The sequence below is a fragment of the Rattus rattus genome, chromosome X (assembly GCF_011064425.1).
Source record: "Rattus rattus isolate New Zealand chromosome X, Rrattus_CSIRO_v1, whole genome shotgun sequence".
NCBI lineage: Eukaryota > Metazoa > Chordata > Mammalia > Rodentia > Muridae > Rattus > Rattus rattus.
In genome coordinates, this window is record NC_046172.1 from 6,183,792 (window position 1) to 6,210,595 (window position 26,804).

Here is a 26,804-nt window from a genome sequence, read left to right on the forward strand (position 1 = left end):
AGAATGCAAGAGTCCTAATGTAGATAAGATAGATGACACATAACAGAACTGCCTGTGATGTGTTAAGTGTTCATTGTTTTTCTATATATATACTAGAATGGTTTATAACCTTAATGCACGCGGCAACATTTCTGCAAAGAACAAAAGAGAAATTATGTGTATCTGTGTGTGTGTGTGTGTGTGTGTGTGTGTGTGTGTGTGTGTGTTGTATGCATACAAATGTACAGATGATTAGATTTTAGATTTTTTTCCTCTCTTTTATTGGATATTTCTTTATTTACATTTCAAACGTTATTCCCTTTCCCGGTTTCCCCTCCTAAAACCCCCTATCCTATCCTCACTACCCCTGCTCCTATAAGGGAGCTCCCCCATTCCCTCCTGCCTCCTCACCCTGGCATTCCCCTACACTGGGGCATCAAGACTTCACAGGACCAAGGACCTTTCCTCCCATTAATGCCCAACAAGGCCATCCTCTGCTACATATGCTGCTGGAGCCATGGGTCTCTCCATGTGTACTCTTTGGTTGGTGGTTTAGTCACTGGAAACTCTGGGGGTCTAGTTGGTTGATATTGTTGTTCTTATTGGGTTGCAAACCCCTTCAGCTCCTTCTGTCCTTTTTCTAACTCTTTCATTGGGGACCTCGTTCTCAAACTTTTTTTCCAGATAGAGATAGCTAATTCTTTTCCTCTTGTTTTTTTTTGTTTTGTTTCTGTTTTTATTTTGTTTTATTTTAATTTTGTAAGATGAGGTCTTAGTAGCCCAGCCTGCCCTTAAACTCCCTAGGTAGCTCAGACAGTCTGTGAACTCAAAGCAATAGCTCTGTCTCAACTTCTCTAGGTAGTATGACAGGTATGAATCACTGTGCCCAGCTACACTATCATCTTAACTGAAAAAATGGCAAGAACACAGCAATAATCAATCATAGCTCCAGGGAGTTATTAGGCTATGTCACTACTTGACACAGCATAGGAGGGACAGCTATATTAAAGATATGATGCACCCCCACCTTAGTGGCACTAGAAAAAGACTTCCTTCATACATCAGTGCTCTGATCCCAGTCCATCCTGTTGAACTTATCTCCTTCACCATCCAGACTTTCCAGAAGACCACTGGCTACAGGTTATTTGGACAGAATCCATGTCAAAATGGAGTTGGTTGTTTGGACAGAATACATGCCAAATTGGAGTTAGTCACAATGACTTTATTTAACTATTTTCTTAAGAATTTGGGTCTGGCACTTAAGCATTACAACTGGCCTTAGTAAAAGTCCAAGAGGTAATTAAAAGTCAAGAGGTGACACTGAATGTTCTAGAGGAAATTTTCCATGTCCAAGTTCTGGTGTGTTGTTTCTCACAGCATAAAGGCCATCCTCAGTGAGCTCCTCTATGGTGACCAAAGTGGAATTTGAAGGATGCTACATCTTGGCAGCACTGTGATAGGAAGGAAGGCAAGAACACAATCCAAAACAACAAGACACAGAACCTGAAAAACAGGGGTGTCTGGCCCCCATCCCATCCATTCAGAGATCCCCCTGGGCTTGGGAAATGGAGTCAACTTCCTTTATGTTGTGGGACCCAGTTGCAGTATGGATTTCAACAGTGCTAGCATCCGAACCTGAGGAGGAAAAGAGCAGGTTATGTTAGGGCTGAGGTTCTAGAAGATTTGGTCTTGTTTTGCTATCACAGGGTCACATGTAGACCAGGATTGCCTCAAAGTTGATATATATTCAAGAAGGAACTTGAACTTCCAAGCCTCCTGAATCCCCCTCAAAAGTGCTAGAATAACAAATATGTATCATCATATTCATTTTATATAGTGGTGGAAATTGAACTCAGGACCTCACATTAGCTAACCAAACACTGTACTAAGTGAGCAACATTGCCAGACTTAAACTTCAGAAAATGCTGCTAGTACTCAACAACAAAATGAGACTTTATCTTTCTTTTTCTTGAATAAAAGAAAGAATAAATGAATGAATCTTAGTCAAATATTAACATCTAATGCCAGGTGTAGTAGCACACACTTTAATTCCTTCATGAGAAGTCAGGCAAATTTCTATGGATTTGAGCCTAGTATACATAGCAAGTTATAGGAAAGCCAGGAGTACATACAAAGATCCTGTCTCAAAAAATAATTAACATCAATATTGCCTATGCATAAGTGTAAATAAAATGAGGGGGAAAAACCTCTACATCATCCCCGTGATTGTTTGTATATGCTTGGCTGGTCTAGGGAGTGGCACTATTAGAAGGTGTGGCCTTGTTGGAATAGGTGTGTCATTATGGGTATGGGCTATAAGACCCTCATCCTAGCTGCCTGCAAGCCAGTATTCTGCTAGCAGCCTTCAGATGAAGATGTAGAACTCTCAGATCCTCCTGCACCATATCTGCCTGAATGCTGCCATGTTCCTGCCTTGGTGATAATGGACTGAACCTCAGAACCTGTAAGCCAGCCCCCAATTAATCTTGTCCCTATAAGAGTTGCCTTGTTCATGGTGTCTGTTCACAGCAGTAAAACCCTAAGACACTCCCTTACTTTATTTAATCTATTCAGAGAAAAAAATGAAATGAACCCTATAGAATCATTTCAGGCAGCTGACACATGGTTCCAAGGGAAATGTGACAGTTTAATTAAGGTGCCCCTGGATCCTTGGATGTACCTGAGATGTACAAAGGACATAGTCCATCCACAGCAAGTTGTGATAAACAGTGGGATCTCCTGTCTGGCTACGTGCACTCAGCTCCAGAAAGCCCCAAAATGGAGCAATCTCTGTTTTCTGCAAAACTCGCTCTTGTCCTCATATACAGTGCCACCAGTTTTCTTTCACCTTGCAACCCCCATCCTTCAGCACACCAAACTATCTCTCTATCTATCAAGGGGCTGTAATTTAAACAAATATCAAGACACACAACAGCACATGCCTGGTAATGCTTTGCTAAGCCAGTTTTCTTGTTCTGATGATAAACTAGAGCCCTAGATACAATGAGTAGGGGACAAATGATGCTTCTCACATGGCATAGTACACACATCCAAATAATCTCTGAGTTATTTGGTGCTCATTTCATAGGAAGCTGAAGGAAGGAGACCTTTCTCTCTGGCCTTCATGTCTGGAACCTGTGAGCGTAGGAGAGGGAGAGGGAGAGGGAGAGGGAGAGGGAGAGGGACAGGGACAGGGACAGGGACAGGGACAGGGACAGGGACAGGGACAGGGAGCTGTATTTGTCTTCTAAGAGCCATTGCTAGGTTTTCTTCAGAATAATTAATTTTGTAACTTATCACATTCTCTCTTTAGTTTCCAGGTAAGAAGTTCAAAGAAAAATCAGTCACACAATTTGAGTAGCCTTGTGTGGCTCATTTCATCTGGCTTTCCTTGGATCCCATCATTGTTCTCTGGTCCTGTTCTATTTTTTTACTAATCAATTTCCCCTTTGTTTTAGAACGTGTCATGACTTACAGACAGCAGTCACAGCACAGTACAAAGGGTGGGAAAGTAAGCTCAATAAGAAAGGCAAAATAAAACATTCTCATCAATGGTCACTCTGCAGGTCTACTTAATCACTTGACTAGCACTCCTTCCTTCCGGATAGCAAAATCCTTTGGAACAATAGCAGACTTATTCTTCTGCTCCCAAAAATACCCAGAAGAACTGGCTCTGAGCCAGGGTAGGAACTGGGTATGGAAAATTCAAAGATGGAAGTAATGAAGCAAGGGAGCCTTTCCCCGTTTGCACAGGCAGTCTCTAAGCTCCACCAATGGACCTTGCTTACTTTTGTAGCTTCGCCTATCACTCCTGTCATCCCTCAGGCATTCTAATCTACCTCCTCCTCTCCTTCTAAAAGGTATGGTCCTGTCAAAGGCCATTCCACTGCTCTTTTTCTGCCTGCAATGCATCTTTGAACTTTCCCATGACTCTTTGTGTTTAATTTTGGTCTCAATTCAGAATGTTACCTCATCCACAGAGAAACTTCTGGGTTACCCTATCAAAAATACTAGTTCCCTACCTAACTTTCTTACCGATTAGCTGTTCCTATTCTTAATAAATTAGGTATTGAAGTCAGAGCCACTTACATGTTGAGCAAGCTCTTTTCATTTGAATTCTATCCCCATCACCCTAAAGAGTTCTAGTTCATCATATTTATCACTATTTGGATATCATATTACATAATCACTGTGGGCTTTCTGCATTTGTTTTCTTTCTTCCTCTAGAATGGAATACTCAGTAAACATATTGAGTGGATATAGTTGAGTCAATGCCTCAACAGCAGTGAGATGAGCCCTTGGAAGCTAGAGCAGCATTAACGTTGATGACCTATGGAAGGCAGGAAGAATAACAGTTTGAACAGAGGCAAGCACCATACTGAAGGAATACTCTAATGCACTTGGGTCACCCACTGTAGCCTGTTAGGGAACCAGCAGCCAGAACTTCCCTAGGGGAAGATGCATCTAAATGGATTCAGGCATGATGAACACAAAGTAAATGTGATCCCCTCAAGGAATCTAGAGGAAGGAATGAAGAAATGATGTTTGGCCATGGACCCTAGAGCCAGGTCCAGATTTTGAGTGTGGGTGCAGCCATGGGTAATAGAGGACAACCATCTGGCTAGAGTAGCCAGGGAGCAGCTGGAAAGTCTTTTAAGAGCTTCCAGAATAGCACTGCTGCAGGAGGGGCTGGCTGAAGGCACTTGAAAAAAATCTGATTCTCACAGGGTCAGCTGAACTATGAACTCATCTCGGGTGCATGAGAACTCATGTGGGTTTTTGTGGTTTTTGTTTTAAAAAGACCCAGCTGAGTATCATAAGGTGGCTTGTGATCAAGGTCTTTGCTGCGGATACTCCCCCATGACCTCACACTTGAGGACAAATTCCCATGGCTTTGTAAAGTGTCCGGTCTTTCACTCCTTACACCCATCTCCATGGAAAACAGTGATGCATAAGATTCTCTCAAAGGCAAAGCTGCAAGAATAAAACCACCTTCAGGTAGCTCCATTCATCCTAAGTCACACAAGGATTTGTGCTCTGGACTCTAGCAAGCCTGGATGGTCTTGGGGTTTTTTTTCTGCCTTGTAACGCTCCAAGAAGAGAAGGTGTTGACAGAGCAAGACTCTGGAGACAGTGCAGCATGGCTACTAGGGCATTGACTAGTTCTCTATTGATGCAAAGTCTGCTGATATCAGGTGACCATGACCTCATGATATCAAACAGTCAGCCCCCAGCAATGATGTTGTGTCATCACAAGCCCAGAGTAAGAGGACCAAGCAATAGTTCTTTTTATGATATAATGATATTTCATTAGATGGATATGCACCCTTTTCCAAAAACCTCCAAAACTGAAACATATTAAACCTTTCCTTTTAAAAAGTAGTTTTCTTCAGAAACTTTGTTACTGCACAGAGAAGTAACTAAAACATCACTAGACCATAAAGGACAATACTAACCAAAAGAGATGTGGAAATCTTTTTAAATGCACTATAATACCCTAAGAAGCAAAATACTTAAAGTGATTTAGTTTCTTCATAACAGCTTTCCTTGTTCTTTGCAGTTCCATGTATGCAAATTCCTGCAAAGAGCCACCATACAAAATGGTGGTGACTTTTTCTTAGGAGTCATTTTAATTTAGCTATTTTCAGGGTGAGGAAGTGTAAACTTAAGACCTTCACCAAACCCCCACTTCTTATACTTTTGCAGGAAATGTTTTGGTTAATTTTTCCTACTTACTCTGTGCTTGAAGAATGCTTCCAAAAAAAAAATAAATAACCCAGAAAATAAGCAAACAACACATCACTGTGGATTCTTAACTGACAGTTGCCTTTTCCTCTTTTCTTTGGATTAATTAATTAATTAATTAATTAGGCAGGGTCTGTTGTTTTCTTTTGTATATTTATAGTACAGGGGGGGGTCGAACTCGGGCCTTATACATGCTAGTCAAATGCTCTTACTGAGCTATACCTCAATCCTGATGACTGCCATTTTTACAAAAATTCTTTTTTCTTTTAGAAAGGTTCTCATTTGCTTTCCTCTACCTCCACATTTTTTCTCAAATCAATACTTCTGCAGGGTGGTGGTGTTGCAGACTTTAATCCCAGTAATTGGTAATCAGGGTGCTAATACACAGGGGCAGGTTCAAATTCTGTGAGCATGAGCCTAGCCTGGCTTACAAAGCAAATTCCAGGACAGCCAGGGTTTTGCACAGAGAAACCCTATCTTGAAAAACACCAAACCAAAACAAAAAATCAACATTTTCAATGATTAATTAATTAATTGAATAGAATAATAATTTAACTGTTTTGAATTTGTCCAATAAACTATAAGGGCAGGGATTATGGTCCTTGCTGCAAACCCATGACAGCTCCTAATACAGGGCTTGATGGAGTTCTTTACAGTCAATAGTAGTTGCTAGAAATTTTTCAGAAAATAAATATTTCCATACTGTAATATGTTATTGAGCCATAAAAGAACCATATGCTGATGTGTGCTACTGGATAAATCTTCAAATATTTAGGGTATAAAGTAAGACAGAAAAGGACAAACACCGTACAATATGATTATAGGAAATTTGTAGAACATTCATACACAGAAAAATTCGTGGCTGGCAGGAATGGAGAAGGCTGAAAGTGAAGCTCAGTTGATAAATTGCTTGCCTAGCAGGCAGAAAGCCCTAGATTCAACCCATCACCTTGTAAACTGAGCATGGTGGTATACTCTCTTAATCTCAGCACCTGAAAGTGGAAGCAAAATGATCAAGAGTTCAAAGTCAGCAAGAGCTATATAGTGAGCTTGAAGCCAATTTGTGATACATGAGACCCAGGAGAAGGGAGGGGGAGAGGGAGAATGAATAGGGGGAGTTCACGACTGTGTCCACAGCTTCCAAGTAAAGTTCTGGATTTATTTATTTATTTATTTAGGCAATGACTGGACAACTTCATGAATACACTAAAATGCACTAAACCTTTAAAGAATAAATTTGATGATATTTGAATTATATATCACAGTGGATTCTCTTCCCTACCCTACCCCCACCTCTGGACTGTAGAGGGGTCTCAGGTCTTCTTTACTCTGCCAGAACCTTTTCCTTTGCTTTGAAAGGAATTGAAATAGGATTTAGGGACATGGTTCTATTGTGTAGCAAAAAGTTGGCATTGGTAACATACCAGGTTACATTCAAAGCACTTAAAAAAAAGAAGCAAGATCAGCAACAAAGAAGGGATCCTAAAGACAGAAGTCATTATGAACAGTGGTTCTGTTTCCTGTTGGATCTTTGTGCATTGTTTTAAAGATTCTAAAAGCTTTCAGCCTGTGAGCAACAGTACTAGGCTGGACGGAATAGAAACAAGAAGGGTCTGATTAATGCTGTTTGAAGTGGTGGAAGGAAGTAGGGTGCAGGGACCAGATATAATGGGGTTTATTGTTATTGTAGAATTTTATTATAGTGTCAAAAATGGCTCAGCCATTTTGAACCATCAGGATGGGAATTCGGACACACATAAATAATTCTAGATGCAGCTTTTTACTCCTGACACCGTGGTATCAATAACTTGGCATGCTGACAGCAGTCTTAACTACTGGGGCAACATTAGAAGCCTAAAGGCTAGGGTGTGGCTGGAGCTGCAGCAATAGCCCAGCATAGATGAGACCCTGCCTACCACTGCAGCATAGTCAGAGAAAGAGAAAGTTCCTAAACACACAGTTTCTGTCATGTAGGTCCATCCAGGAGAGCTTCTCTGTTTCCTTTACAGCTCCCTAGTACAACCACACAATACCACCTCAGGACATCAGGTCATAGATTTATCTAGATGTTTTCTCAGCCAGACTTGTCCCAGGAATGAACCTTCTTCTGCATATGTGAATAGCAAGAAAGGCAAAGAAGATTGAAGTCCTCTAACCAATTCCACACATCTTTCCTCAAAATGTTCCTCCGTCTAGTTTGGTATAGTTTGTTAGGACTGTGAATTGTCTTTGGCTCTGTGTGTGTGTGTGTGTATGTGTGTGTGTGTGTGTGTGTGTGTGTGTGTGTGTGTACATGAATATCTATGTATCCCAGATATTATCATGTTCAAAAATGCAAGTTTCTTTAAGCTTTTGCAAAGGAGACATTTTTCTGACCCGAGGGACACTAAGCCCACAGAAGGTTTTTGTTACTGTGTAAAGAGTTTTGATTCTCACACTCCAGGGAGATGAGAGCAGAGAAGCTAATAAACACTCTAAAGTGCATAGCACAGGCAGCAGAAGGTAGAAGCAGCTAGCCAAGGATAAGGGATGCTGCTCTGAAAATAGTATATGATAAGGAGTATATGATATGATAGGAAACTAGACGTTTCCTATCCATTCTCTGTGGGCTAGCTGAGGATAGGCAAGATTGCTATGACGTTCCTGAGTAAGTTTGTTGTTGTTTAGATTTATTTTTACTTGTGTGTATTATGAGTACATGTGTGCATGTGCCCACCCAGACTAGAAGAGGTCATCAGATCCCCTGGAGCTGGAATCACAGGTGATTGTAGATCGCCAATATGGGTTCTGAGAACTAACCCCCTAAGTATTTTTAAATCTTTCTCCTTAGACTGCCAGAAAATTGTAGCAACCAACTAGCTGGACCTGGTGGTATGTTCCTGTAATACCATAATTCAAACAGCTGAGGCAGAAGGACTGAATGTTAGAAGTTAGCTTTTGTTTCATAGTGAAACTCTGTCTTAAAAACAAATGAGGGACTGGAGAACTGACTTAATCGTTAAGAGCACTGACTATTCTAGAAGAGTCCTGTTCAATTCCTGGCACTCACATGGCAGCTTGCTTTCAGTTCCAGGGATCTGATCCCACCTTTTGGCTTCCATGGGTACTGGGTATAAATGTGCTTCACAGACACATGCAGGAAAAACAACCATATGCATAAAATGAAATAGATTACTAAAAGTGAAAATATATAAAAAATGAAAAATGGAAGAGGAAATGCAAGAGTATAGTGACATGTAAGTTTCCCATCAGCAGCTCCCTATTTAATGGACTTCCAGGGAATTCTGGGACTCTGCAGTTCACTTTTCTTGGAATAAAGCATTACCTTCAGACAAAATACTCAGCACCTCATCAGAAGTGTGCCCCCCAACACACACCACCTTCCTGGGGTTTTGATGGGGCACACAGGACCCCTCAGGGGTCTGGTATGTGCCCTCAGCAGCTGAGGCAGTCATTGTTTCCCACTGAATCACCATCTTGGGAGGATGGACATCCAGGCTGCATCCTGTCCAGCCATAGAAGGCCAGAGACAAGAGAAGTCCTTGAGATGGATTCAATATCCCCTAGGAAGGAGGGCAAAAGAATACATTAAGGTCAAAGGAGTGTAGAAAAAGTGACAATCTTTAGTCACCATAATCATAAGTTCTATGCTGGTATGCCCAATAGACTGATCTTCCTCTGAAACACCCATACATATAAAATAAAGTAAAAATAAATCTAATAAAAAGAAACAAAAAAAGAGTAACAGTTTAATGCTGTGGAAAAAAACTTCAAACGCCTCAATCTCTAGGCCACAGTGACTTAACAGAGATTGCCTTACTTTTATTCATTCTTTCATTCAATCACTCACTCACTCATTTTGCAGTACTGAAGATCAAGCCCAGAAACCATTGTCACCAGGCCACATTCCAGCTCTAAGCCTGTTTAGTAATACAATGACAGAACATAGCATGGCAGTGCATGGGTTATAATGGTAGTCCATAAACATTGCACTGGTTATATATTTACACATCGTACTTTGAATGTTTTTTTTCCATATCAATTTTCTTCTTTCCTTTACAAGAAGAAAAATTCAGTCTAGATTAGCCTACCATAAACCATAAATCCTGGCTGCATTCTGATGCGCTTGAGCTCCATGGATATCTGGTTGCATTTTGCTAGTAAAATAAAAGACATTATTTAGATGATATTGACAACCAACTTGATGGAAAGAAATGATCCAGGTGAAGAAAGCAATTCAGTGAAATCTAGTGACTTTAACTGTGGTCTATAAGTGTATCAGTTCTTTGTGGCAACATTGATCACTTTTAGTAAGAACGAGTTGGCACCAAGACTTTAATTGAAACACAATCTTCTCTTGGTCTAATACAGACCTCAACCAATTCCGATAGAAACATTCCTCATCACATCAAGGTGTAAAGTTTAGCCCTGTATCAACCCAGAAACCATTCTCCATAAGAGAGGTAACCTTAAAGACTTTTTCTTTCCTTCCTTCCTTCCTTCCTTCCTTCCCTCCTTCTTTTCCTTCTTTTCTTTCATTTTTTGAAAAGTAACTTAACCTTTTGATGCCATTTTGATATTTTATCTGGAATTTGTGTGTGCTGGAGGATGGGGGAAAGACAGAAGGTAGTCAGAGGACATCTCTAGGAGTCAGTTCTCTCTTGTGACCTTGTGAGATGCAGGAATTAAATTCAAGTAGTCAGAGCTGAGCATAAGTGCCTCTATTGCTGAACTATCTTACCAATCCTGTGGTAGTTTGAAGGAGAATGGCTCTGTAAGCTCGTAAGTTTTATTTCCAGTTGGTGGGATTATTTCGGAGAGATTAGAAAGTATATATTTGTTAGAGGAGTGTCATTGGCAGTGAGCTCTGAGCTTTCAAAGCCCTATGCCATCCCCAGTGACCTTCTTTGCTCCCTTCTTGTGGATTAGGATGTGAACTCTTAGCTGCAGTTCCCAGACCATGCCAACATGCCTACTTCCATACTCGTTGCTATGACGGTGATGGACTCCTATCTTTCTGGAACTCTAAGTCCCCCAAAAACCTTTCCTTATATAAATTGCCTTTGTCACAGCATTTTATCATAGCAGTAGAAAAATAACCAAGCCCTTATGTGGGGTTTTAAAATGTTAATCTTTGTAGGTCACTGGAATGTAAAATAACAAGATGAATATATAAGCTGCAGATAATTTAGAACTCTCCTAGGAGGGCATTTAAATAAATGTCCCTGTGCCAGGGGGATTAATACCACAGAGATTTGCTGTGTTCTGTATGGTACTGATTCATTACTGTTTTTATAACAATCTTTTTGGGGAGAAGGCAGAATGGGTCTTTCCAAGACAGAGTTTCTCTATGTGACCTAGCTGTACTAGAACTTGCTCCGTAAGAGGATCTATGGTCAGTCTTTAGCACCCACGTGGTGGCTCACAAATGTCCGTACCAGCTGGGCACAATGCAACATGTCTTTAATCCCAGAGGCAGGCATATTTCTGGGTTCCAGGACAGCCAGAGCAACAAGGTGAGACTCTGCCTCCATCTTAAAAAACAAAAAGAATTGGTAACTCAAAGGAATCTGGGCATCCTCTTCTGGTTTCCTAATAGGCACATAGTGCATATACATATACACAACCAAAATGTTTATACATACAAAATAAACAATGTGAGTGATTGTTCCTTTATTTTGCTTAGCCTGGTGATGGGATGAAATATCAGGCGTGTATGGCTTAAATATTTGAAAACTGAACACATAGCTGGGCATGATGGTACATGCTTACAATCCCAGCACCTGGACAGGCAGAGGCAAGGGAATCAATCACTGAAAATTCGAGGCCACCTGAGTCTACATTATGTGTTCTGGGTCAGCCAGGGGTATATAGTGAGACACTATCTCAATAACAATAACAAAGTAAGAAGGAAGAGGAGGAGAGAAAAAGAAAAACTGGCTAAATCTTTCTTTAAAAAAAGAAAATTAAAACAAAACCTTGAACACTTCTTATTTTCATGGTATAATATATAATTGTCATTAAGGTTTTTAAAAAATATGACTTGCTGACCTATTTTCTGTTCATTTCTTGAGGGGATACCTTACATTGTCTCAAAGATTTTCCTTCCAGATTCTTTCCTTTGGAATTCTCACGTCACATTTTGGGAAGTAAAATAGCAAGTTGGCATATCCTTCTCACTAGCACAATCAACAACAAATACTAGAAGAAAAGTTACCATGCAATTAACACCAGCATTATTTTGAAAAACCGGGTCTTGATCACAGCCCCCATCAGTCTCTCATTCTCCGTATAAACACCTTTTCGTCCTTTCAGTAAAGAGGCCACTGTAGGAGTGTAGAGGAACATCAGACAACATTCATGACTTATAGTAACTCCATAACAGAGAAGAAAACCAAAGCAGATATGAACCTTTATATACAGCCAGAAAAGCATGAAGTAAAACCCATTACTGACAGTCATTACATTATTGCACCTGGTGTCCTTATAAACATGAAGGCCATACATATACACAAACACATGTACATATATACATATATATATACATATATACATACATATATATATAATTAGATACTTTCAATTTTAAATAACTTTTTATGTATGTGATACTAGTATGGCCTTATGCATGCTAGGCAAGTGCTCTACCACTACTTCAGCTTGACTTACCATGCCCAGAGAATTGCTGCATAACTATAGCTTCTCCCAGTGTGAACATCATGCACAAATGCAGGACTTTTGTACAACTGAGAAATTAACCCTGGTAATTCATTAATTGAACTCCTGATTTTATTAGTACTTTATTAAAATACTGTGTTTTTAAAGGCTTTTTTATCCACCCCAAAATAATATGCACTTATTATTTTAGAATATTGAAAAAGTTAATATTTCTCCTTACAGAGAAGTTAAAATAAATCTTTAGAGAAGAATTAATGATCCATTGTACCACCTCCATATATATATTTGAACATTATTGTATTTGGCCCAAGGCATGTCCACTTTCACTTTGATAAAACCACTACTTGTATATAATTTCTGAAACAAAAAAATCCCTATTTCCCCAAATGCAATAAAATACTCATCCAATTATAAGATTCCTGTACTAATAATAGACTTTAAAATTGATTTTATTAATTCTATAACCAAGGAACTACAGAGATACCTCAGTGGTTAAAAGCACTTCTGCTCCTGTAGAAAATGGTTTTGGTTCTAGTAACCCATTGGTAGCTCACAACCACTGGAAATTTCAATTCCAGAATCTGATGCCCTTTTTTGGCTCTCGTTATAATACTTGCCCATAAACTCAGGCAGGCACACATAAACATAAAATAGTAAATAAATAAACATTTTTCAGTTCAATCAACAGTTGATACTTCAGCATAAATAGTATTTTTAATGCCTACATTTAAAAGAAGATAGGAAACATTGCATCTAAAGTGTCAGTAGTTTATCACTAGTGATAGAGTTTAAAGCACTTTTCTTTTGAGATTTCTACAAACAACTTCTAATTCTTAAATGACCTTTCTTTGAAGATCAATGTACAAATAAATGCCTTAATTCACATTCTACCTAAGAGATGCACAGAAGCATAAGACAAATGGGCACTTACTCTGTCTTATGGTCACTTGAGGAGGTGGTAGGACTGAGATATAGGTCTCTAGTCCTAGCCATAAAAGGCATGTCCCTCTGGTGACCCACTACCTCCCTCTAGAGTTTTGCCATTGCAATGGATTTGTTTCCTGTGCTCCCACATCCTGCTTCCTGCATCTGACAAAATGCATAGGTCAGTGGGTGCATAGGAATGACCATAGTCCCATACCTCATCCTTCCTCTTATCTACCTCTTGCTCTATCTACTTCGTTGCCTCTGCAGTTTAAAATTCACCTTCAGTCCTTTATACTGAGGCAGACCCTGGAGGCCTAGCATGAAGGCTCAATTAAATTCATGGTCATTAGCTTAAGCAAACGTCCTTAAAACATGTGAAATAAATAAGTAAATAGGTTCATTTCACTTATTAAATACAGTCAGTTAGTCCAGCCAAATTCTGCCCCTGCCTTTTTTGTTTAACGTTTTTGAAAGATGTGTTTACTTTGTGTATATGTATACATTGTTACTGAAACTCCAGAAGAGGGCATCAGATCCCATTACAGGAGTTGTGAGCTACCATGTAGTTGCTGGGAATTGAACTCAGGACCTCTAGAAGAGCAGCCAGTGCTCTTAACCACTGTCTGCTCATGTCTTTGAAGAAAGATGAATAAAGTCAATTATCATCTGTAATTCAGAAGGAACAGCTGTATTTTTTTATGTTTCCAAGGCATGCAGATGTACTCAATGTCCATAAACCAAGAGTAATCCTCCCAAGATTTACCTGAAATCACTGTCTTGTGAAACAGGATCGGGTTGGCCACAAGGACAAGCATAAGTGGCAAGTATGTGGTGACATAATGGGGGATGGCATGGTCCAGGCCTCTCTCACACCTTAAAAGAAGAATATCAAAACATTCTCCCTTAAAGAAAACCTTTAGCTGAGATGGGATGCTTACCTGGAAGCTGGGATAAGAGGCTAGAGCAGAGAAGGAAATGCATCAGTCTGTTCCTGACTTTGTCCAAAGGTAATCTGACTTATTTTTCTTGTCTGAAAACAAGTAATGCATTACAGAGTGATGAAGGAGATGGGTCATATTCCTGTCTCATAAATGGCAGGAATGACAGAGCATCCCATTGGGGGAACCTTTTAAAGACCTTCTGGGAAAACAAAAGAATGCAAAAAAATTCTGGAGTGGTAGGTTCTCTCTGTACTGGGTCTCTTCGCAGTTACACACACACACACACACACACACACACACACACACACACACGCAAACAATTCAAGTGGAGGTGGAGACAAATGAACTCATTTAAGTACTAGGCTTTGAGTACTTGCTATATGGTCTTCCCCAGTAACATTAATAAAATCCACTCCCTATCCGTGAGCAACTTAGAAACTAAAAATATAGAAATTTAAGATTGGGCTGGAGAGATGGCTCAGAGGTTAAGAACACTGACTGTTCTTCCAGGGTCCTGGATTCAATTCCAACAACATGGTGAGTCATAACCATCTATCAGATCGATGCCCTCTTCTGGTGTGTCTGAAGACAGCTATAGTATATTTATATATAATAAATAAATAAATCTTTTTAAAAATGAAGTTTAATATTTAAAAGTTGTGTGATGGTGCAGGCCTTTAAACCCAGCACTTATGAGGCAGAGGCATCTTTGAGTTTGAGGCCAGCCTAGTCTACATATCGAGTTCCAAGACAACTAGAGCTATATAATAGAGATACCCTGTCTCAAAAAATAAGATTTAAAATTAAATATGTTCTTATCATTGATGACAAAACTCTCAGCAGTTCTTTTGGGGGCAATTAATAAGAATTTCTACAAAGTAATCACAGAAATCACTGGTCACTTTAACATGTAATGGAAGGCCATGCATTCATGTTATAAAGGTAGGATAGAGCTGAGAAATGGCTCAGAGATTGAGAGCACTTGTTGTTTTTGCAGAGGATATGGGTTCAATTCCTAGCACATATATATGTGTGTGTGTGCACATGGTATACATACATACCTAAAGCAAAACACTTATTTATATTTTTTAATCTAAAAAAAGAAGGTAAGAACTATCAGCTAGGACACACATGATGCAAGAGAAAAAAATAGCTGAGAAGTGAGAAGTGAAGCCAAAGTAGGACACAGGAGAGCTCAGGCACAAAGAGAGAGGTCAACAATCCCCTATGATGTCTACTTCTAGTATAAATGTTCTTCATCTTTGAAGGCTAAATGTGGTCTGGAAAGTCAGGGAAACAAGAGAAGGGGGAGAAGAGACTCTGACAGAAAGGTAGAAATAAAATGACAGATGAAAGCAAGGGCATACTTAAAGAATTCCAGGGTTCCAAAATGTGGGTAGCACAAGACTAAGAGGTAATCAAGAGTAAATCCAAGACATCTACCAAAAGCATTTGAGTACCCAGGGACTCCTTGCAAGCCCTGAATCAATGGAATTCTTGAGCTCACATTTTTTGGGGGGATTTTCCAGGTCCCACAGGGAAGTACATGAGAAAGGAAAGGATTTTTCAGTTAAATGTATTCTTCTCTAATAGATATACACTGTTGTCTGTTTGTTATAAGTTCTCCAGAAAGCAGACTACACCATGAGCCTGCACAGAACTCCCTGAGAGTACTCATAGTTGATAAGGTGTAATGGTTTAAATGAGAAATGTCCTTCACAGGCTCAAGTAGTTGAACACTTGGTTCCCAGTTAGTGTTCCTCCTTGCTGGAGAAAGTATGTCACAGGGTGGTCTTTGAGAGTCTATACCCTTGCCCTACTTCCAGTTCATTCTCTTTGTTTTATGTTTTTGGTTAAAGATGTGATATCCCAGTTTCTTGATCCTGCAACCATGGCTGCTACTTGCTTCCATGCTTTGCTGCCCTGATGGACTCTTACCTCTCTGGAAGAGCAAGCCCAAATAATCTCTCTTAAGTTACCCTTAGTCATGGCATTTATCATAGCAATAGAAAAGTAGTTAATAAAAAAGGCAACATCAAAGTGGAGGCATACATCCAATTAAGAAACTGAAAGCAGTCAGTTTCTATACTATGGGTCAGCGACTTATCACAGAGGAAAAGATGGTTCATATATTTCGACTTCAACTTCTGCCTGTAACTTCTGAGATTCTGTCTCTGTAAAATCAAAAGACAGCCACAGACAGCACACAAACAAATATAGCTGTGTTCCAATGACTTTATTCATGGCACATAGACAAAAGGGCAAGACTTGCATCAGGAGGGCTCTGCTGTACTGGGCCCTGGTTTAAACAATCGCTTAAGTCACGAGACACTGTTTACCTCTGTCTGCTTTTCCATGTAAATTTAGAGGTTTTCATGCTTAGACCTTGCAGGGCTTTATAGAGTGTCTTCCTTTTGTGGTGAAAGGGAGTAATCTCGAGGCCTCGAAATATGTTAGCAAAATTCTCTACCACCAAGTTACCTCCCCTGCCCCTCTCATTTTTTTCTAGATGGATTAGTTGTAACAGCTTTTCATTCCCTACTAGAGGCACACAATAGACTAGGAACTATGAGTAACTGGGCTTACCTGGACACAGAAGGGTAATAAAGCATGACTGCACCTTCCACACAGAGCAGCACAGGCAGGCCCCAGGCCATGATGTGGTACAGCAGGATGGTGCTAGGAGAAAAGAGAAGAGGGGTGGCAACAGCTAAGAGGCGATACAAGGCTACCCAGTGGAAATGACTAGATTAAGTTCTATTCTGTCCAGAGCTTCCTGTGCTATTGGTAAGGGGGTTGTTGGGTTTACATTTTTTGTGTTTTCCAAGGTGAAATTCACATCACATAAAATTTGTTATTTGAAAGTGAACAATTTCAAGATACTTTTTGCATATACACAGCCATGATGTTACGTTTAACCCATCAAAACTATCTAGTTTACAGAATGTTTAGATCACCATAAAATACCTCATTTCTCATTAGTAGTCACTGCCACTCCTTCTGAGACAAGGATGATTAATATATGCTCTGTCCTGTGGGAATTGTCTGACTTCTAGATATTCACACCGGTAATAAGACACTGCATGGCTTTACGTGTGTGGTCACACAGCATGTTTCTCACACCTGAGTAATACACCATTATATGTGGAAAGACCCCATGCTTCACCTCCATATACCCACCAATGAAAAGTTTAGACTGTACCTTTTGGCTCCTATGAATAGTGCTGCTATAGGGCATGTACACCTTCTTCAGCTATTTGAGTTCTGTTTTGATTCTGGTGTGTGTGTGTGTGTGTGTGTGTGTATGTGTGTGTATCCATGTGTGTGAAATTACTGGAGTTAAAGTGGTATCTTACGTGTTTAGCCAGCTGATGATGTCTTCTTAGAGTGTGCAGTCAGTTAGTTTCTGACTCAGCTGGACCCACAGGCACTTCATGTTTAACTGTCTATAATCCAGCTCTTGGGATCCAGGTGATTCCCTTTTTTGACTTCTTCAGGTATCTGTAGTTACTTGCAGAAGCCCCCAGACAGTCACACACATATACACACAATTAAAAATAAATAATAAATAAAGGGGAGGATGTACATCTTGCATGGAAATCAGACAAAGACTGCAATCTGAAGGCTCAAACCAAGACGCTGTATTTCAGGACCTGGTGGGAAACTAGACAGCTCAAATTCTCCAGGCAATCGAAGGGCTTCCTTTTCTTCCTCCCTCCTTTGCACTTCCCATTCCAGGCATAGCTCACATTCCTGCCATATCCTTCCTTTATGTTTATGCTTGCACATACCCACCCAGTCTTACTCCTGTAACCCAATCTCCCAGATTGTGGTGGCATGGTCTTCTAGGTGCTACCAGCAACTTTGGAGAGTGGCTTCACACAAAGCCGGCTGATTCCATGGAGCCAGTGGACAACATTCAAATAGATGCTACTTTGTGATTGGGTAAGCATGTTGGGCTCTGTCAGTCACACACACTAGCTGCCACTCAAGATTTAACAGGATATGGAACAAATAACATCCATGTCTGATTGAGATTCTGACTTTGAAGTCTAGCTATGTGAATGGAAAGTAAGCCCGTGAATCAGAACAGGAGACCAGCACCTACACTAAGCAGGGAAAGAAGCAGAGGCTGGCACACAAAGCTCCTAGAGAAGAACTGTTCTGTGCCATTTGTCTGGGAAAACACAAGGAAATGACTCCAGCATATTTTGTCTCCCCTATTGTTGCCAGTTCCTGGAGTGGCCATCCGCTGGCCTCACAGGGGCAGGAAGCTGGAGGGGCACAGCATCAATGTTAGTATTGCCAGAGGTCTAGGCTGTATGGAGTCAGCTACCTCAAAGAAACTCTCAATACAGGGGGACTGTATTGTTGATGGCAGCAGGATCTGCTCATTCCACCACACCCTTCCCATACTTAGGGCCACACTGGATGAATTTACAGAATGATGAATGAACAGTCCAGGATGAAAGACCAACCAATTCCGTGACCACCCACACTTTCATTTCTTTTGGCAACAGGTTCTCACTATTCAGCCTAAATTGTCCTCCAGCTACAGATCCTCCTGCTGAGAGGATCTGATCCTGCTGAGGTGCTTGGGGATTACTCAAGTGTGCCCCATGGAGACCTGTACTGTCATTTTCTTACAATACCATACCTTTAGTCCAAGGCCCTTTTCAAGATCTCAAGCCCTACCTAGGTATTGTTTGAAATCATGTATTTCCACAGAAGAGGCTGGTGGACAGCATCCAGAATTCAAGCTTCATCTATCTTAGTGCCTTTCTTGGGATACAAAATTAAAGCCTCTACCTGCCAAAAGAAATCAGTGTGTCCAGGATCTCAAGGGACATGAAGTTGGCAGCCACATTTGCCAGGATTGAGACCCTGCCTGGGAATTCTGAATACACTCCCCTACCAGTCTTAGTCTCTCAGTGGCCATCTGTAGAAGCAGCTACAACCATTACCCTGGACACCAGCAGACTCTTCAAAGGGAAGGATAGAGGATGGAAGCTTTGGAAGTGACACTCCCAAACCTGGTTCATTCCAACCAGTGAGAACACACCCACACATTGCCTATGGCTTCAAGAAGTAGGACTTGTACCAGGCACCAAGGTGAGACTCAGTCTCTCCAGAAACCTGGCATCTTTATTACCTATGCTATGCGCCCTGTTTCTCTATAATGGGGAGATCACTCCATTCCTAACAGTGTGTATCTTAACTCTGATGAAAACTTGCCCTTGTAAAGTTTTCTGGGGCTTTACATCCCATGCAGTAACTTTTTACATAATAGGGCATCCTCAGAAGCCTCCTCTGCCCAGGTCTTCTGGATGCCAGCAGCATCTTCTCCTCCTCCCTCCTCCTCCCTCCTCCTCCTCCTCCTCCTCCTCCCTCTATCCTCCTCCTCCTGCTCATTCTCCTCCTCTTCCTCCTCTTCCTCTTCTTCCTCCTCCTGCTCATCCTCCTCCTCCTCTCATCCTGCATGTGGGAATGAATGTTTGCCTCAAAATTAATACCAAAGCCCCTGAGTAGTAGGGAAAAGGATAAGATCCCAGATAATAAATAGGATAAAATTAGCGTGGGATGATATGGAGTGTGAGGCCTCTCACTTAGCATTCACTTCCAAATCTTACAAATATTTCATTTCTTCCTCCCTCACGTTTTGTTTGTTTATTTTGGTTTGGCCACTTGAATTGAACCCAGAGTCTTGAATATATTTGCTCTTCACTTGAAATTCCCAACAACCCCTAACTATTTAATTTCCCAAGTTACTCATTTACAAGGTTGTAAGAATCTTGATGTTTTGAATTTGCCATTGGTATCTTACTAAAGTGAGCTGTCCTCTGGGAATAGGGCCAAACTTCTATAAGAGAAACGCTCAGGAGGCAGAGGCAGGAGGAGTCTAGGCTCAAGGGACATCCTAGATTTCATAGTGAGATGAAGTGTTCAAAAAATGTTAATATAACAATGAGCAAGCATAGTTATTTCTGGATGGAAATCCAATTGACAGGCAGATATATGGTGTAAGCCACACTGTGAAGAACCTTTGAACGTGCAATAGTCTGTCCAAATTTTGCTCAAAGAACCAGCAAAATACCCCTTTTTGTGTTCCCAGTAAATAAATACCTCCGTCCTGCTGATCTCCTGATCACCAAGTATACATCAACTGCATAGCAGAAGAGCCACCAGAAGCAGGCACTGTACAACAGCTGGATCCACATCTATAATCAACAGGAGTTCAGCATCAAAGATTCAAGCAGCAGGCATGAGGTGCCCTACTCATGCCTAAAATGAGGAGCAGACACAAGTTTTCCTGGAATCATGAGTGAGCTATCCCATATGAACACATTCTCTGGAATTCAGAGTGGCTATGACCAATACAAGTATGTATGTATATAAAATATTTAATGTATTTTTAAATATGTTTCTCTAGAAAACCACATTCAATATATTTTTCTCTATAGCTGGCTTTGATTGAAACTGTGCACAAATTATGGAGAGGGTATATATGTGTGTGTAAGGGGAAAGCTTAGACACTGATTGAGTCACTCTTAGATTTCTGTGTCCATCTGTACTCCAGGTAGATTTAGCATCACACTGACTCCTGGTCTTCAGGTCCAGGGCAAGACCTGAGAATTGCATTCCTCACAACTCCCAGTGTCTGCTCTGCTGACTTTAAAGACCACCCTGTAGGAGGAGCAAAGGGAGGAAGGTGAACAAAGGAAGGTAACTTACTGCACTCCCGACACAGAAAGCAGTAGGCCAAATGTCTGTTCCATTCATATTGGAAATGTTTTCAATGAATTCTGGGTAGGCTATCACCTGTGGACCTGATAACAATTCCTGTATGAGGAAATTAGATAGGAAATCTACATGTTCTAATTCAAATCAAGAAACAATCTGGTTGCTTTTATTGGGAGGAATGTCAAAAAAAATAAAAAGAAAAGAAAGAAAAAAGAAAAACAGAGACATTTGCATAATGATAAAGAAAGAAAATGAAGGTAACAACTGATATATTATTTACTGTCAGAGTTGTCCCAAAAACGCTGATATCTAGTCAAACCATAAGCAGAAACAGCATTGTCCCTCCTTTGTTTGGTGATTAGAAATTATAGCATCACTAGCAGATCTATATTCTTCACCTGTATCTTTTAATATCCATGTAAGGTACTCATATAAGAAACTGGAGAGATGCATTTGTACTACCCATAACATATGTAATTCTATACACATGCACTGAGTAATGCACTACTGTGGGGTTCCTAAACACTTCAAGCCATATTGCCTAATCACTAAGCCAGTCCTAACTAAATAATTATAATAATAGTTTTTCTGAAAGTGCTAGAATTGTTGCAATCTAGCTCTTCTTCTCCATAAAGGTTAGGAGGAGCTAGGCATGGTATTGGGGATCACACTTTGCAGCTGAAGCACTCAGGCAGTGGCTCATGAGTCAGCCACACCAATGGCCTGTCTTGAACTAAAAACTGAACAGAAGGCCTGTGAGAAAAGCACTCATATTTTATATATTTCAGAAGAAGGGTCAGTCCTCAGCCCTCTCCTGACTTCTGTCCCATATCTTCCACCTCATTTACCTGATGTTCTGAAGGATGGTGTCCTTTTCCTACTCCTCAAGATATTTAGAGACCTCTGTAGTTCAAAATATTCAGGTTACAGGACTAAATTGAATTGATGCTGCTATCTACCTTGGGAACATCCTTAAGGAATCAAGAAAACACCAGATTGAATTATCCTGCACTAAAAATGATTTATCCCTCATGGAAAGAAAAATAGCTTTTCTAAATAAGAAAAAGTGACTTGGGATTTATAGAATATTCATCTGAACTCATACTCTTCAGTAAATCCAGTCACATTTTTGTGACTCTTGGCAATGGTATAAGTCAGGTCTGGGCCTTGGCACAATCAGCCACCTGTATCCAGGGATCTTCTCAAGGTGAAACACACAGGAAAATGAACACAGGACACAGAACCATTACCTCAAGGACAAACAGCAATGATTCAAACTTCAGTGGCATGGGGAGATCTTTCCATTTTCAGAGCTTCTTCAATTCCTTTTTTCAGAGACTTGAATTTCTTGTCATACAGATCTTTTATTTGCTTGGTTAGAGTCACACCGAGATATTTTATATTATTTGTGACTATTGTGAAGGGTGTCCCTAATGTCTTTCTCAGTTGAAAGATCTCCCAAGTTCATGCATTGGCAGGATTAATATTGTAAAAATAGCCATCTTATCAAAAGCGATCTACAGATTCAATGCAGTCCCCATCAAAATCCCAACTCAATTCTTCATAGAGTTAGAAAGAGCAATTTGCAAATTCATTTGGAATAACAAAAACCCAGGATAGGGAAAAATATCATCAACAATAAGAGAACTTCTGGAGGAATCACCATCCCTGACCTCAAGCTGCATTACAGAGCAATAGTCACAAAAATTTTATGGTATTGGTACAGAGACAGGCAGGTATCAGTGAAATAGAATTGAAGACCCAGAAACGAACCCACACACGTATGGCCACTTGATCTTTGACAAAGGAGGTAAAACCATCCAATGGAAAAAAGATAGCATTTTCATCAAATGGTACTGGTTCAACTGGAGGTCAACATGTAGAAGAATGCAGATCGATCCATGCTTATCACCCTGTACAAAGCTCAACTACAAGTGGATCAAGGACCTCCACATAAAACCAGACACACTCAAATTAATAGAAGAAAAAGTGGGGAAGAGCCTCAAACACATGGGCACTGGCGATAATTTCCTGAACAGAACATTAATACCACTTCTGGGCATATATCCAAAACATGCTCCAACATATAACAAGGACACATGCTCCACTATGTTCATAGCAGCCTTATTTATAATAACCTGAAGCTGGAAAGAACCCAGATGTCCCTCAACAGAAGAATGAATACAGAAAATGTGGTACATTTACACAATGGAGTACTACTCAGCTATTAAAAACAATGACTTCATGAAATTCATAGGCAAATGGATGGAACTAGAAAATATCACCCTGACTTAAGTAACGCAAACACACAAAAAAATACCATGTATGCACTCACTGATAAGTGGATATTAGCCCAAAAGCTCAGATTACCTAAGATACAATCCACAGACCACATGAAGCTCAAGAAGAAGGACAACCAAAGTGTGAATGCTTTAGTCCTTCTTAGAAGGGGGAACAAAAATATTCCTAGGAGGAATACGGAGACAAAGGTTGGAGCATAGAGTGAAGGAAAGGCTGTTCAGAGACTGTCCCACCTGGGGATCCAGCCCATATACATAACAGCCACCAAACCCAGACAATACTGCTGATGCCAAGAAGTGCATGCTGACAGGAGCCTGATATAGCTGTCTCCTGAGAGGCTCTGCCAGAGCATGACAAATACAGAGGCAGATGCTCACAGCCAACCATTGAACTGAGAATTGGGTCCCCATTGGAGGAGTTAGAGAAAGGATTGAAGGAGTTGAAGGGGCTTGCAACCCCAAAACAACAACAATACCAACCAACCAGAGCTCCCAGGGACTAAACCATCATCCAAAGTGTACACATGGACAGACCCATGGCTCCAGCTGCATATATAGCAGAGGATGGCCTTGTCAGTCATCCATGGGAAAGAAAGCCCTTGGCCCTGACAAGGCTTGATATTCCTGTGTAAGGGAATTTCAGCGAGGGAAGACAGGAAGAGGTAGGTGATTGGGCTGGGGGAACACCCTCCCCATAGAAGCAGTGGGGAGGGATGGGATAGGGGGTTTATGGACATGAAACCTGGAAAGGTGATATCATTTGAAATGCAAATAAAAAAATCCAATAAAAATACATATATGTAAGAAAGAAAGAAAGAAAGAAAGAAAGAAAGAAAGAAAGAAAGAAAGAAAGAAAGAAAACTGCAGTTGCCACATGGATACAGCACCATCAAGAAATTCAAAGCACAGACAGAATTTGTGTCTTATTTTAACAGTCTCACTATGGCAGACCATATAGGAAGCAAAATTGGTTTTAATTATTTTAAAGTGCAAGTGGCATTGGTGTTAAACTGCACAAATTTTTTAGGTCTTGTTTTTGCTTGTTTGTTTGTTTTTTGTTTTTTGTTTTTTTTTTTTTTGGTTCTTTTTTTTCGGAGCTGGGGACCGAACCCAGGGCCTTGCGCTTCCTAGGTAAGCGCTCTACCACTGAGCTAAATCCCCAGCCCCTGTTTGTTTTTTACTGGAACCTAACAGACAGAAGTGCACCAAGTCTGGAATTTGCTTCCAATTAATGCACCCAGGAAGGAGAAAAAGAAGGGGAGGGGGAAAGTCTGCAAAGGTGGGGGAGGGGCAAAGTCTGCAAAGGTGGGGGAGGGGCATCTGGGGATTCAGGATACTTCCTTATAATTATAGACTATCTTCATGTATATTGGACAATTTCCACACTAAGCAGATAAATACAAGTCTGGTTAAAGCTCAGTAAAAGTGCATTATACTCTAGTCGAAAAAAGGATAGTGGGGAATTCTGCTAAAACCAGGTAGTTAACTATAAATTTTGGTTTGGTTTTGATTTGGTTTTGTTTGGTGGATCATGGTGTCTATTTCCAGCTTTGTACTCTGTCCTAGCAGGGCTAACAGGGTCTCAGATCGGCAGATGCTGGACAGTGCTGGACTCGCATAAAACTTTATGTAAATTAATGAAGCACTCACATGCCATCAATCTTCTCTGGAGGAGCTGAAAACATTTTAAAGTGTTTTAAAGTGTCACTCTTGACAAAGGTGTCACAGAACATGCATCACCAGATAGCACTTTTTATACTTGAGGGGTTAGAGATAGAACTGCTTGGTAGAGCTTTTATCCAACATGCACAGGGCCTTGGTAATTTCAACAACAGCTCAAAAGACAGTTCTTTCAGATTCAAAACAAAAAACAAAGACAACAACAAATAAACACATAAGAAAGCACATGCATAATGATGACTGTCTGTTTTGCCTCACTGAGGTAACCATGAACCTGCTTTAGTTTTGTTTCTGTTTTCCTTTGTTTCTGGATTTTACATGCACCTGCATGTCTATGGTTTCCCTAATAAGCTCCACTAACAAATTCAACAGGATACCAATCACTCTGCATAATTCTCTAATACTATCCACTCACCAGGTTAATTGCTCCAGTCCTGCTCACCCAAGGGTCACTCACATATCTCAAGCTTTCAATTGTCCCCAAATTTGGGCTCCCCTCTGAGACCATCTCTTGGCAAGCAGATTTGAACAGTGAATTCTGTAGCCTGCATCCTCAAGCAAAACCAGATCCGAGAACCCTGCCATTCCACCTACAAGCTACATATTCTAGCCCGAAAACAGTTGGCTCTGCGCCCTTACCCAGGCAGCCAAGCAAATCACAGGCGGTGGCAGCACGAAGGATGTGGACTGAGGCTGCTGGGGTTGTCGCAGGCGCCCTGTGACCAACAGATCGGCGCCCTGTTAAGAACCTGAAGGGCCAATGGCTTGCCAGGCGGAGGCATACTTCTTAACCAGCACATGGAACACCCGCAGTTGGAAGGTCCAGGACCAGCTATTGGCTGCATCCACGAAGGGCAACAGAAGGTTCCCAGGCGCAGGAGCCGTGGTCTTGCTTGCTCAGGGGACCGGTCTCTGGTCTGCAGAACCCACAGCTTTTCCTGGTCAGGTGCTGGGCTGATGAGAGAGATTGGGCGTCATGTGCTCTGTGCCTCTTCCCGGACCTCAGCCCTTACGCTGCAAGGGCTCCTGGCTCCGTGGGGGCGGTGTGCCCTCCTCAAAAGCCACGAGGTCTCACGAGGTTAATGCTGGATATTCAGAGGGAGAGATGGGGGAGGAGCGCCAGAAATGGGCAAGGGGCAGCAATTTCTCCATCCACCAGGCCTTCCTTGTACTTTACCTCCTGAAATCCTGTAACCCCTAACCTGCCATTTTCGCTTAACTGGTCCCTCTTAGAGATATATTCCATTAATCAGACAGTTCCTGTTTCTGTGACATCTTCATGTGATGCCTGAGATACAACATAGTCATATTCATCCACTAAGACTGGCTTATCTGAACACATCCTTCCGAACAGAAACAGTATCCATATCCCACTTTCTCTGTGGCCCTTTCTCATGGAAACCCACAGAGACCTTCCATTTAAATTGGAGACATCTTTAGTCCATTTTAATTGGAGGCAAAGGCAAGCCTGCTCTGTGAGTTCACATCCCATCATAGTCTGCATAGTTGAGTTCCATGCCAGCTGATACTAAACAGAGAGATCTTGTCTCAACAAATATGGCAGCAACAACAAAAACTAAAAGGGATATCAAGCACCAACTAGAGTTTACCTTTATATTTTTGAGACAGGGGCAACTTTATGCCTCAGGCTGACCTTCCAGACCCCACACTTGAATCCATTTTGCTCTGTCAGGTAAAGCTAATTAAAATGATGTACTCAGGTTCCAAGAAGAAACAAAGGTATAGCATATGAACATAGGGAAGCAAAATAAAACAAGGAAATATGTGAGTATGAAGCAAATGCTTAGTCTCA

At 40.9% G+C, this 26,804-nt stretch overlaps 1 protein-coding gene across 1 annotated transcript; it reads right to left on the reverse strand.

Moving 5' to 3' along the window:
- Positions 1-1,185: 1,185 nt before the first annotated feature.
- On the reverse strand, positions 1,186-26,200 carry Gpr143 (G protein-coupled receptor 143). The gene is given in 10 exon segments (XM_032890187.1): positions 1,186-1,614; positions 9,050-9,287; positions 11,956-12,050; positions 14,093-14,202; positions 16,857-16,949; positions 20,394-20,488; positions 21,003-21,090; positions 21,092-21,110; positions 25,631-25,777; positions 26,194-26,200. Coding segments are annotated over 10 exon segments (987 nt in total). The 3' UTR covers positions 1,186-1,519.
- Positions 26,201-26,804: the final 604 nt, after the last annotated feature.